Source organism: Manihot esculenta, chromosome 6 (genome assembly GCF_001659605.2).
Source record: "Manihot esculenta cultivar AM560-2 chromosome 6, M.esculenta_v8, whole genome shotgun sequence".
NCBI classification, from domain to species: domain Eukaryota; kingdom Viridiplantae; phylum Streptophyta; class Magnoliopsida; order Malpighiales; family Euphorbiaceae; genus Manihot; species Manihot esculenta.
In genome coordinates this window covers 25,786,443-25,800,319 of record NC_035166.2, presented here as the reverse complement: position 1 = coordinate 25,800,319, position 13,877 = coordinate 25,786,443, and the positions used below count along the sequence as shown (strand labels likewise).

Genomic DNA, 13,877 nt, shown 5'->3' with positions numbered 1-13,877 from the left:
TAACAAAGAGACATGTCCACCTTGCAAAGAAAAGAAACTAACAAAACAAACTAGCTTCATTTTCTTTGCTAATCCAGTCTTGCCAGAATCCTGCTGTAATAGTTTGTGTTTTCCGTTTGATGTTCTCTGCACAAACAACTTAGTTGATACTCGCAGCTTTTTTTAAATACAGCTTCAATCTAATAAACTAAAGCAAGGTGAAGGACATGGGGAGGGAAGATCATCATCACCAGCATCGTCACTCTGATACAGAGCTCATATCTGCTGAAAAGGTAGCTTACAGTGGTCCCATGAGCGGACCTCTTAACAAGAAAGGAGGAAAAAAGAGTGCCAGGTTCAATATCCCGGAGTCCAGTTCAGCCCAGGATGAACAATATGTGGAGGTCACACTGGATGTCCGCGATGATTCTGTGGCTGTCCACAGCGTGAAAACTGCAAAAGGGGGCGAAGAAGTTGGCGAGATGACTCTACTTGGTAGGGGTCTCGAGAAAAGATCTACTTCAAAAGTTGCGAGGAATGCTTCTGCTAGGATCAAGCAGGTTTCTCAAGAAATAAAGCGATTGACTTCTTTCTCCAAGAGGCCTCCTCCTGGTCGTCGCTTTGACAGGACCAAGTCTGCAGCTGCTCATGCTTTGAAGGGTCTTAAGTTTATCAGCAAGACTGAAGGAGGTGCAGGGTGGGATGGTGTGGAGAAGCGGTTCGATGAAATTACTGCCTCCACTGATGGCTTGCTTCCTCGCTCGCGATTCTGTGAATGCATAGGTGCATATGACTGCAAATCAACCTGCCTAATTACCAACCAGCATTAAGTTTTCAATTGGACTAACGATTGTTAAATCCATGTAAACTTGTGCGCAGGAATGAAGGAGTCGAAGGAATTTGCAGGGGAGTTGTTTAATGCACTGGCTCGGAAGAGGAATATACAGGGTGATTCTATCAGCAAAGATGAGTTGAAGGAATTCTGGGAACAGATTTCAGACCAGAGCTTCGATTCCAGGCTTCAAACTTTCTTTGAAATGTAATGTCTAGTTTTAAATATAATTCTTGGAAGTGTATAATGCAGTTAAGTGATGATTCTGGAAAGGAAACTGAAAAGTGATGAAAATTAATTGCAGGGTGGATAAAGATGCTGATGGCAGAATCACAGAAGAGGAAGTCAGAGAGGTATACGTTCAAAGATGCAAATAACCCAGAAGTTGACTTATATGTCTCTTTAGGTTTTAAGCATTTTCATTATTATCAGTGCATCGGATCATGTGCTTCATATCAGAAGAAGATTTTAATTTTTTTTTTTTTTTTTTTTACAGATTATTACCCTTAGCGCTTCTGCCAATAAACTCTCAAATATCCAAAAACAAGCAGAGGAATATGCAGCCTTGATCATGGAAGAGCTGGATCCAGAAAATCATGGATATATCATGGTAAATAACAGAAAGTTTTTTGATACTTGTCTGCTCACTCTTTTGTTTGGATAAGTTCTAATATCCCATTGATCGTTGCTCCAAAAACAGATAGAGAACCTGGAAATGCTTCTAATGCATGGACCAAACCAATCTGTGAGAGTAGGAGAGAGCAAAAACCTGAGCAAAATGCTCAGCCAGAAACTTAAGCCTTCAATGGATGAAAATCCAATTATTGGATTCTGCAGAAACATCAAGTACTTCATTTTAGACAACTGGCAGAGAGTGTGGGTGATAGCTCTGTGGATTGGGGTTATGGCTGGCCTATTTGCTTACAAATATGTGCAGTATAAACACAGAGCAGCCTACGTGGTAATGAAGGAATGTGTCTGCGTTGCCAAGGGAGCAGCCGAAACGCTGAAGTTGAATATGGCTTTAATATTACTGCCAGTTTGTAGAAACACCATCACCTGGCTCAGGAATAAAACCAAGTTGGGTGTTGTAGTTCCTTTTGATGACAACCTCAATTTCCACAAGGTAATTTCTATTGTAAGAAACAGAGTTGTTGGCATCAAAATCCAATTACAAATAATGGGTTTCTTTAATTTTATTTTTTTTCATTAGGTGATAGCAGTGGGGATTACAATTGGAGTTGGTCTGCATGGGATTTCTCATTTAGCCTGTGACTTCCCTCGGCTTCTTCAAGCAAGTGAAGAGAAGTGGAAGCTTATGCAGCCATTCTTTGGGGATCAACCTTCAAGCTACTGGCATTTTGTCAAATCAGTAGAGGGAGTGACTGGAATCATAATGGTGATATTAATGGCGATAGCCTTTACACTAGCGACCCCTTGGTTCAGGCGTAACAGACTCAATCTGCCAACCTTCCTCAAGAAGCTCACCGGTTTCAATGCCTTTTGGTACTCTCACCATCTCTTCGTCATTGTCTACGCTCTGCTCATTGTGCATGGTCATTACCTATATCTCACTCATAAATGGTACAAAAAAACGGTAAGCAACTTCTCTAATTAATCACCTCAATTTGAAAAAATTTCTTCAGATTAGCTACATTGACCTCTCCCTGTGTATTGGCAGACATGGATGTATTTAGCTGTTCCTGTGATTCTTTATGCCAGTGAAAGATTAACCAGAGCACTAAGGTCCAGTATCAAGCCTGTTACAATAAAAAAGGTAAGAAATTGATTCTTATGCACTGTTGGGTTTTGAAGGAAAAAAAAAGAAGAATCACTAAAAATTTTGCTTGATGTTCTTGTTTTTTGATTTTGTAGGTGGCTATTTATCCTGGAAATGTGTTGGCACTTCACATGTCAAAGCCTCCAGGATTTAGATACAAGAGTGGACAATACATGTTTGTTAATTGTGCTGCTGTTTCTCCATTTGAATGGTAAGAAAACTTTCAACAATTTTTTTTAATTAGTCACTATTTGTTGTAAAATATCATTACTTGCTTGTTACTTAAAGGTAAATCACATGTTAACAGGCACCCATTTTCCATTACTTCTGCTCCTGGAGATGACTATTTAAGTGTTCACATTAGAACTTTGGGTGACTGGACAAGGCAACTCAAAACTGTATTCTCACAGGCATGTGGTTTTTAATTTATAAACACATTCAAGTTTCCTACTGCCCTTCTCATGGCGATTATGGTGGCTAATATTCCTCTTTTCTCTCTGACACCAGGTTTGCCAACCTCCTGACACCGGGAAAAGTGGACTTCTCAGAGCTGACGGCTTCCAAGGAAACAACAATCCAATTTGGTGAGTCCTTTGAACTTGGATTAAATTTAAGTAATGAGTAACCAATATATAAAATCTGAAATCAGTCCAACTCTATCTCAAATCTGATAATACACAATTAGGTATAGAAAAAATATCAGACCCGTTGCCATCCTTCAGACAAGTATGCCATTAGGTCAATCTTCTAATTCAGGGTGAATCTTGGGCAGTTGGCTACAAAAATCTCATTTGTTGATAATACCTACCCAAGAAGAGAAATTGATATCCATGAATTATGTAATTCCCAGCTAAGCAAGCTGGCTGAAAGGGTCTTTTATATATTTATTTGGCAGTAGCTTACAAATGGTTAGCAACTTGAGACACATTCATATATATAAAAGACAATGAATGGTAAGAATAAGTGAAATGAGGAGGACCCACCAACTACTTGCAGTTGCCAGAGAGTAATGCACTTGACACGTGTTGTATCTCTTCCTCAATTTTTTCTACCTAGGATTAGAATTACAGAACATTGTGGTAGTTAATTTCCACCTTTGATTCTTTGGCTTCATCTGTCTGCCATGAGATATCACACACCTCCATCATCAATTGATTTGGTATTGATTTTATCGTTTACCAATTACTAACATGACTACCTCACCAGAAGACAAAATAACAGGATTAGCGTCTTTTGAAAGACTTGCATTCTCCTGATTAATTAAACTATAGATGACTTGATTAGTTTGAAAAAATTATGGTTCATGTACTTGATTAGTCAACCAACACTGCCACTGATTGCCAACTGCGTTTTGGAATTTGTTTACATTAAATAATCTGTTTAATTAAACATAATAAACGCACCTTAATTGATGATTACAGGATAAATTTCACAGTAAAGCAAATGCAATTTGTCCCATTAATCATAGGGACACCTAACAACCACCAGATCATGTCTTTGATATCTGTATATATATATATAATAATTCTAACGAATATACGGTGATGAACAGTTTTCCAAGGGTTCTGATTGACGGTCCATATGGAGCACCAGCACAAGACTACAAGGAATATGAGGTGCTTCTGCTTGTAGGTCTAGGAATTGGAGCAACTCCAATGATAAGCATTGTGAAGGATATTGTAAGCAACATCAGGGCCATGGAAGAAGAAGCAGAGGGTTCAATAGAAAATGGTACATTTGCAAAAACACCTAGTCCCAGCAACGCACTGAGAAGAAGAGAAGAGTTCAAGACAAGCAGGGCATACTTTTATTGGGTGACTAGGGAACAAGGCTCCTTCGACTGGTTTAAAGGGGTGATGAATGAAGTGGCTGAATTAGACCACAACCATGTCATAGAGCTCCATAACTATTGCACTAGTGTTTATGAAGAAGGAGATGCAAGGTCTGCCCTAATTGCCATGCTTCAGTCTCTCCACCATGCCAAGAATGGCGTTGATATTGTCTCTGGAACTCGAGTTAAGTCTCACTTTGCCAAGCCTAATTGGAGGAATGTCTACAAACGCATTGCCCTTAATCACCCAGATTCTCGAGTTGGTAAGCTCATTTCTTTTTGTTAGTTTACTAAACTTAGCACATAAATTATTATACTTCTAGTTATTGTCTTCACTTTAGCAACTTTTTTATGCATTATCTATGCTCTTTCTATCAATTATTACAAAACCTGTTGGGTAAAACCAATTGTCTTTTTCAGTGATATCTTAATAGTGGGTTGCTAGTAGTGGGTGGTAGTGCTTTTTTCCTGGTGATGAGGATACTATTAAATTAGTATTATTTCAAGAATTGATCAGCACTTGCTTGTCTCCCTTTCTGTTATGAAAAGCTTTAACCTCAAATTGCGAGAGCTTGCTTTCAATAGTTTGTTTTTCTTTATGTCAATTCATCAATAAATAATTTTCCTTATCTGGGACCAGTTGGAAAAAAAAATGAAAGGTATATACTCTAGAAACCATATCAATCTACCGATGCTTATCCTGAGGAAGTGAGGATTATATTTTTATATAATGCAAAGTCTTCCGTTTTGTTTTATTTATATATTCTTAGAAAAAATTGACTGGTTTCTTGTGTAATGGTTATGGCAGGGGTGTTCTATTGTGGGGCACCAGCACTTACAAAAGAGCTACGCCACCTAGCTTTGGATTTCTCACACAAGACAAGTACCAAGTTTGATTTTCACAAAGAAAATTTCTAATTTCCTAAGGATGAGGAAGAGAAAGAGAGAGAAAACGTGAGAGGCCAACTCATCTTGAGCTCCAGCAAGATCCAACTTGCTAGCACGTTACAAAGATTTTTGCCCCTTTTGTTGACCTTCAAGTCTGTCAATAATGTAATTCTTTAATATTTTATTTAAGTTTGCTTTAGATTTCAATAGACAACTGGTAAAAATGATGCATGAAAGATAGTGATTTGCATGATGTGATTGAAGGGGCAATCAGCCTCAGACTTCACAGCCCACATAACAGTTGGTGATTTTCTTCCTTTTACATCTTAAAGAACGGTGATTTTATTTCGTACATTATTGCTCTTCTATTTTTTCTTAAATTAATCATTAATGATTAGCTGTCCAGTTCTTTAATCACCCAGCACTTTCAGGGTTAGGGTAATAGAGAAGTTCAAGAATTGCCTAGGAAAAAAATGAATTATAAAAATAAAAAAAGTACAGATGAGTAAACGACAACCTTTGCCTTGTCGTTTATAAAAAATGGAAAATCTTTTTATTATGGTATAAATAGAAGGGATTTTTTTTCAGGAGGAAAAAAGACCCTCCCTCGGCCTCGCAAATCATATCTCGTTCATGAAAGAATTATAACCTGTTTGCAATTGAAATTTGGAGATTAAAAAAATAGTTTGTGATAACATCTGAAATATTTATAAAATATAGTATTAAAATTTAAAATTAAATTATTTACTTATGCATCAATTAATATATTTTTGAAATATTTTTATCCAAAGTAAATTTTAATAATACAATTAAAAACCCGATATATCAAAGCCGTTTGTTTTATCACTACGATCTGCCAGTGCCCACCTCCGCCGCATGCCAGGGACCAGACCATTTTCGCTGCGGCACAATCACTAACACAACTTGTGCTGGCAGAAATGAATGCAAAATACTAATTAAAAATATTTTTGAGCTAATTTCTTTTAAAAGCTTCTTTTATAATTAAAATATATTAAATAGAGTATTACACACTCTTATTTCGTAGAAAAAAAAATGTCAATTAAGTTTTGAGATTATTTATTTCAAGAGAGCAGACAATGATATAAACAGTTGTATCACTTCAATTATTTTTAATATACATAAATTCAGCCACTCATGATGATAACATGACAATATTTTCTATTCAACTAGAGCAACATTTTAAGAATATAAATAGTTTTTTTAGTTAAGAAATGAAAAGGAGAGACCGAGCAAGCTGCTGCCGCTTTACTGCAACTCACCAACGGAGGCTCCTAGGGCATGGATTCTCATCGTTTAAAGAGTCCTTCACTCGGGTTTCTCTTCTTCCTTTATTAATTTCATGTTTTATTTTGAATTTTTTTTAAATACCATGAATAGTGAGTAAATTTTTAAATTTCAAATATTGGTAATACTCTATTTTAATATTGAATTTGAACTAATTTTAATCAATGAATTTGTGTTAATTTTCAATTTTGAGTTAAGTATTTGATTTTAATTTTTTTCGTTCAGTATTATCTCTTGCTTTATTTGTGGCTAATCAAAGTAGTGTTTTAATCATTAATTGATATTTGATTTTAATTTTTTTCCTTCAGTATTATCTCTTGCTTTAGTTTTTGGCTAATCAAAGTAGTGTTTTAATCATTAATTGATAAATTGAAATGAAAATTAATGGTGAAGATCTAGAATTAAAACTTGTATTCTTAAATTCAAGAAATTAACTAAAGGTATTAGAAGGTTTTACTATTAATTAAAGAATTTAATGAATTTTTATTAAATCAAGAGTTAAAAAGTAGGAATTGATTTAATTAAGAGACAACTTTAATATTTTCAAAGAGAATTAAGATAATTTTAAAATAAATTCTTTCAAAAAATAGAATAGCTATGAATTAATAGAAATTTAAAAAATCCAAATTGATTAGAGTGTAAAATTCAAATATCTGAAATCGCCTCCCATATTTTATTTTTAATTTTAACTAATTGCTGATTTTAGTTAATTCATCTCGTTGCTTTCAATTGCGAATTATTTCCTCTTACTAATTTAAAATTAATTATTTTAATTGCTTTACTTTTGTTAATTTTAATTTTTTTTTGAAATAGTTGTAATTTTAATTAAATTGTAAATTTTAGTGTTAATTTGATTAGTTGAAATTAGTCCAAACAATTGCATCAATCATAACTTAATACTTTAATATTAATTCTCCGTATCACAATACTCTACTTAATTATACTTAATACTTTAATATTAATTTTTCGTATCACAATACTCTACTTAATTATTATATTATTTGTGCGATCGGTATATCTGCAGTATCATAATATTATTATAATTACAATATAATATTAATTTTATAATAATAAAATTATATAGTATCAATAATTTTTTATTTAAATATTAATAATAAAATATATTAAAAATTAAAAAAAATATTTATTATTATAAAAAAATAAAATATTATTAATATTATTAAATTAATATAATAAAATATATTATTATAATATATTAATAATTAAAAAAATAATGATAAACTTGGCCCAGCGCAACAAGCGCGCCTGTCCAAATCAGCAAATTTTTTTCCCTTAATTGAGCAAATTTTTTGTATCCAACCCCAAATTGACAAAAACTCTGATTTATACAACAAAATGTTTTAAGTTGTATGACTGCAGTAAAAAGCACGCACACGCACACGCACACGCGTACCTCGTATATGTGGTCTGTTCCACAGTGCCGCCTCATGCATAGTTCATACAACAAAATGTTTTATGTAGCAAGACTGCAGGAAAGAGCACGCACACACCTACCACATATATGTGGTCTGTTCCACAGTAAGAACAGCCTTCTTTTCATTTAATTTTCCTCTTTATTCTCTGGAAATTGGGTCTCAATAACTGGCTTGAAGTCAAGCTTTGGTCCGTTGCTTGGGAAGGCTGCTGGAATGGGATCAGAGGCCTTTTTGTTGGCAAACATGTTGTGAGGATGCTGCCTGTAACAATGGGTGAAGTTACCTTTGTTTTCAGCTTTCTAGGCACCTCCAGTCTCTCTAATATCCTTGAAGTTCTTATTTCCAGCTCCTTACTGCTTACAGGTGAAGACAAAACTAATATATCTGTCTTGGGCTTGGAAAAACAAGGAGAAGAGAATATCTCTGGGGCTCCGTTTACAACCAGCTGCTCCCATTCTTCTGCTACAGAAGACGTGCTTTTGTCTTCTTTAGCTGTCAGATTGAACAGTGGTGAATCATCTTCGACGACTACAGTATCTGTTAAACAATTAGATTGTAAAATAACTTCTGAAGAATCTCGTTGGTTTGAGTTCAGTTCAGATGTTGTCTCATTCTGTTTAGGTAGAATTGACCTGGAACATTGTCCGTGTAAAGAAGGCAAATATCAGGAAAACTTCCACTGCATGTCAATTATTGATGATGCTGATCATGAATACAGATGTCCAACTAAGCTGCAGTCTCATAAATATTATAGAACTACTCTATAAAATAGGTTATCCACACATTAATATTGCATCGGCTCTCTAAAGCAGCCATAAGATAAACTCAATTTGGATGCTCTAGAGATAAAAACTAATGTGGGGATAGGGCGCCTGCAATATTTCCAACAATCTCGAGATGCATCTTCTCCGAACATTGGTTACATTTTACTGTCCGGTCCAATGTCCAAATCTCTGTTAAGCATATTCTTAGAAAAATATACTGTACATGTGTGCATATCATTTGAAAGGCTGGCAAGTACAGTATTACCCAAATTGTAAGCTCTCCTTTACAAGCAAATTCAGCTTTTGATGGAAGCCTCTCTCATGCTGGACTGGATTGTAGTCTCTCGATTCAATCTGCAGGAATCAATAAAGGCAAAGAATTAAAAGGAAAAATAAGGAAAAAGATGAATTGGATACCATTATTGTAATCAAATATTGGTATGATTAAATAGATGGCGTTCCTCAAGCCATCTAACTAAACAAGGTGCAGTATGGATGCCATTATTCTGATCAAACAGGGTTATCAGCTTATACTATCCTCCTGTTTACTATAAGCTTATGCATTAGCAGCAAGAAATTAATATCTTGATGATATGAGATTCCCAAAATGTGTGGATATAATTCCTCAAAAGATCTTTTTGGAAAAAAAAAAAGCTTTCCACAGTCTCTCTTCCTATTGTGTAGATCAAAGCATCATGCAAAAAACCAAACCCTTTTCCCAAATAACCTACAATTGAAGTTGCTTGGAGCTCAAGTTGTAAGCAGCTCTTCAGAATTGCCATATCATTACAGCTAGCTGAGAATTTTGTCAAGCAATTAATGGAAAATTCATGGTCTCCTACAGTCATGCATAACATGATGAAACTCAGCATAATGCAAACCCGGGATAAATTAAATTCAACTTAAAGCAACCAAAAAAGGAAAGGAAGTGACCAAGACAAAATTCAACCTTTAGTAGAGAAGCTTGAATGGAATTTTGAATATCCTTAGACACTGAAGAAGCAATGAATTGATTGATGTCAGGTATAGGCAAGACTTCCTCTAACCCTGCAAGACGCTGCATAGTGGTCGAGTAATTTGTTATGAAGGGACAAAGAAAAAGGACAAAGGCAAGGGAAATCAGAATTATCGTGCGTCTGCACGCATGCAGAGGATATTAAAAAAATGATAATTTCCTGTTTGGCAATACTCATTCAATAAAAGAGAGGTGGGGGTGGAAGGGGAATGTCAACACTCACCTTAAGAAGCATTGGTCCGTTTTTGGAAGGCTGTAGAATATAAAAGCAGTGGAATGCCGTTACCCGCATGGTCTCCACATTACAATATGAAGAACATACCAAGCCCTGATCCATTGAATGCAAAGAGCTGCAAATCTCTTGAAAAACTGCCAAATTATGTTCCAGTTTAGAAAGCTGAAACACTACAGATTTGCAAAGAAAGAAATACACAAAAATGTTCCCAGGAAACCAAATCACATTATGATTCAAAATAAAATTGGAAATATCGCAAATTAGAGGAATTGGGAGAACCGTATTCTCTTACATATACACAGTAAAAGGGAATTTATATATATATATATACATATCAGAGAGAGGCGTTGCACACACGTTGAGCATTCAATTCAGATTGATACATTTCATCTGAAGAACTTTCCATCTCATTGCAAGCTGATGGAGCCACAAGATATGAGGTTCCAAATATAACACCTGCGTTAAAATACAAGAAGGGAAAGTTAGCAGCAAAGCATTTATTATTAGTCTTTACTATAATCTCACCTTATTTATCCATAAATAATAAAACCCTTTCAGAGATCAGATAGATGAAAAATATGGTATTACCTTCACTTAGAGACCCCAGATCAGTTCTCTCAATAATGTTGAATTCAATGGGTGAAGAAACTTGATGAAGCTTCATTGTGCTCTGAAAAGAGGGCATAAACAAGATTGTTTTATCCCCAACTCTCACTGAATTTTCAATCACATCGGAGGTTCCCAGATTGTGGCCAGTAATTGGACAAGCAGGACACTCAACTTTATACTTCGTGGCGTTATCTAACTCAATGCCGTGACACCTACATGTCTATAGGCAGAGTACAACCATTCATAATGTTTGATGATTGTTTATCCAAGAAGGAAAATGGAATGACAAAAGAGACAGGAAAGATATGAACCATGATCTCATACGTTACAGAGCCTAAGCGCTAGTAACGAATACCTGGCAAGCAGTGAAACCGTCAACAATTTGACTGACAGATATAGACAAGCTAGTGCTTATCTGATTCAAAGAGCCTACAAGGTTGCTCTTAAAGATAAAATGAGCTTGCAAAAGTTCCTCCGTGTCATCCTTTAATCCCAGTAGCCATCGTTTCACCAGACTATGAAATACTCTGCTGTCTGCGAATTTGATTGATGTTAATGCAAAACACAAATTGCATAAGGAATCTCATATTTTGTCTTGTTCCTATTTAACGTATATAATAAAAACTATTGACATCCAAGAAATATTGAGCTCAATTGCAAGGAACGAGAAAGTCTGAAAAATAATCTAATGATCATGGGCAGAAAGACTTTACCTGGGAGAAAAGTCTGAAACGAGCAATTGTCAAGATCAGATAAACTTCTTGCCAAGCAGTTGATATTCTCCTGCGAATAGCTGAGATGACTTGCGCTTTGTTCAAACAAAACAAACTCCACTGAAACACACTTATCTGCAGCATCCTGCTAAGCAAAACAAACCTGGAGTTAGTGTCATCAAAAGACATGCGCATGTAGCCCCTTCCTCACAACCGAAAAAGAAAAAGAGAGAGAGAGAGAGAGAGACACTGAGAGCGAGTAATAATATGCACGATAATTGACTTACCATGAGAGTGTTTTTCATGGCAGAGTCTATTTTCTCATGCCAGCAGGAGCTCAGAACAATCACTTTCCTCATCAAATCTTTATCTCCCCATGAGTATAGAACTTGATCACTTAAAACAGTTGATAACATAGCGTGCACTAGCAATCCACGAAGTAAATCAGCAAAATTATCAACATGCTCGACAAAAATCATCAGAGACAGAAAGAGATATACCGCCCGACCGGAGAGCCCCAGAATCATCGATTTCAGGCAAGAAATAACCTTCAGGCACGCTGTTAACGGCATGATGGAAATCGCGAAGACTGAAATTTCCTCTAGGACTATATGCGATTTTTAGCTGTTCAAACATAAAAAATCGTTAATAGATTTGTGCATTTGCTAATTATCGACTGTTGTTTCTCTAAAAAGAGTAAAGGAAAATAATACAAACAACCTAAAGATAAAAATACCTCACAAGTTGAGGAAACACGATTTTTCAAGACATAACACAAGCCTATCCTATCTCTGAGAGAGTAAGATTGATGCCGGGACGACGAAGGCGATGAAATAGCACACAAATTTGCAAGCTGCAACAAGCACTGACCACAATCCACAACTCCGTCGATCAATGAATCAAAAAAGGAAACTGCCATTAGAGAAGAGATGAATTCGTTGATAGATTGAAGGATCGAGAGAGAGAAAGAGAGAAGGTTTTATTCGATTGCTTCGTTACCTGCTTTAGGTCTCTAAGCAATGGAGGCGATAGACTGCATAGATCCAACACAAAGCATGTTACTGCCATCTCTTCTTCTTCCTCTTTGGACTACTGTTTGGCGCGGATATATGAAATGGCTATTCAAATGCCTGTATGTTGCAACTTGCAAGGAGGGGGGAATCAGGTTAACATCCATTTGACCCCCCCCAACTTTTTGGAATTACGAAATTCCCCATGCATCTTTTGAAAAGTAGTGAAGAAACCTTCATTTGAATTATTTTCTTCCTTTTGAGAGAACTCCATTTGAAGTTGATAGTTGAGCATGTACTTTTCCAAGTTAAACACATCTTTATTAATACTATATTTAGTATAAGATCAATTTTTTATTAATATAAATCTCATAATTATTGAATTAAATATTTATTTTAAAATTTATATAAAATCAAAACTATCATAAATAATTGTTAAACAATATAAATGATACATTATATGAAACACTATTTTTCTCATTGCATCGCCTTGATATTCTAATAAAGTTCGAATAGAGTGGCATTTTCCAAGCTAATAATTTGTGATGAAGAAAGAGATCTTATTTTCCTCACTAGCTTGTTTATCATATCTGGATCAGAATCGAACATGGCACCAGCGACACTCACCACCCCTGGATTCTGGCTACTGAGTACTGAGAAAATGGTGGCAGGCTCATTCCCAGCATTCAGGCAGAAGTGAAGCAGACCCCGAGGAAGCACGAACACATCTCCTTCCTTGAGAATCTTTTGAAAAAGTTGGTTGTTGGTGTCGACAAATCCAGCAATCACCACTCCTGCATTGACAAACAACAACTCAGAGGCTCTTGGGTGGGATTGTGGCACCACCAAACCATCCACATCAAGGTCTGTCCTGGCAATTGAGAGGCCGAGGGTATTCAGGCCAGGGAAATCTGCGGCTGTGAGAATGGTTGTTGAGGATCGGAAAAAGTTGTCTGTGTCCCCAGGGCTACTCAGTTTTGTTGACTTGAAATCTGATGGAGTGATGCTGGCTGGGTTCTTGCAAGGTAAACCATTGATGAAGATAGACTGCTTGCCTGCAGTAGCTGCTGGACAAGTATCCTGGAGATTATCGCAATATACCAAGCAGATGTTGATGCAAGCACACAAGATCATGCGAAAGAAGCAGGCGGAATTCATCTTGCTGGGTTTTGCAATTTTCTGAAGTAAAGAAGTGATTCTTTTGCTAATATATAGACATGCTTTTGTTTAGAAGTTGCATGAAATGAAAGGCACATTTTGAGGCTTGGAGTTCACTGCTAGATTTGAAATAGATTGTCTTGTAAGCAGATTTAAGAGCTAGCATTGCTTAAAGGAGAGATTATCTGAACTCTAAAGCCGGCTGGGTATGCAACTGTTTCTTGCTGATATTGCATTTCTTTCAGATTCCTGAATTTGAGAGCTTTCTTGCCATAACAGGAAAGCAACTCGCAGTGGTACCACTGAATGCAACATATGACCT

At 36.0% G+C, this 13,877-nt stretch overlaps 3 protein-coding genes across 6 annotated transcripts; 1 reads left to right on the top strand and 2 right to left on the bottom strand.

Moving 5' to 3' along the window:
- Window positions 1-5,660, top strand: LOC110617656 (respiratory burst oxidase homolog protein C). Its single transcript, XM_021760600.2, has 12 exons — window positions 1-762; window positions 859-1,018; window positions 1,116-1,164; window positions 1,308-1,421; window positions 1,512-1,937; window positions 2,025-2,408; window positions 2,493-2,588; window positions 2,687-2,802; window positions 2,899-3,001; window positions 3,099-3,175; window positions 4,144-4,685; window positions 5,231-5,660. The coding sequence occupies exons 1-12, from the start codon at window positions 207-209 to the stop codon at window positions 5,338-5,340; spliced, it is 2,733 nt and encodes a 910-aa protein (XP_021616292.1). The 5' UTR covers window positions 1-206; the 3' UTR covers window positions 5,341-5,660.
- A 2,282-nt stretch (window positions 5,661-7,942) lies between these two features.
- Window positions 7,943-12,692, bottom strand: LOC110617086. Of its 4 annotated transcripts, none has more exons than XM_043957260.1 (12): window positions 12,387-12,692; window positions 12,124-12,299; window positions 11,888-12,011; window positions 11,675-11,811; window positions 11,388-11,535; window positions 11,030-11,208; window positions 10,654-10,894; window positions 10,423-10,521; window positions 10,054-10,199; window positions 9,765-9,872; window positions 9,081-9,169; window positions 7,943-8,683 (listed from the first exon to the last, which is right to left on the bottom strand). In XM_043957260.1, the coding sequence occupies exons 4-12, from the start codon at window positions 11,801-11,803 to the stop codon at window positions 8,173-8,175; spliced, it is 1,650 nt and encodes a 549-aa protein (XP_043813195.1). In that variant the 5' UTR covers window positions 11,804-11,811; window positions 11,888-12,011; window positions 12,124-12,299; window positions 12,387-12,692; the 3' UTR covers window positions 7,943-8,172. The 4 variants fall into 4 exon arrangements, with proteins under 4 accessions (XP_043813195.1, XP_021615384.1, XP_021615386.1 ...); XM_021759692.2 differs by having other exon boundaries at window positions 12,124-12,252; XM_021759694.2 differs by having other exon boundaries at window positions 10,054-10,190; window positions 12,124-12,252.
- A 113-nt stretch (window positions 12,693-12,805) lies between these two features.
- LOC110618114 (germin-like protein subfamily 3 member 4) lies at window positions 12,806-13,877 on the bottom strand. Its single transcript, XM_021761167.2, has one exon. It carries the CDS (start codon window positions 13,553-13,555, stop codon window positions 12,896-12,898), a length of 660 nt encoding a protein of 219 aa, XP_021616859.1. The 5' UTR covers window positions 13,556-13,877; the 3' UTR covers window positions 12,806-12,895.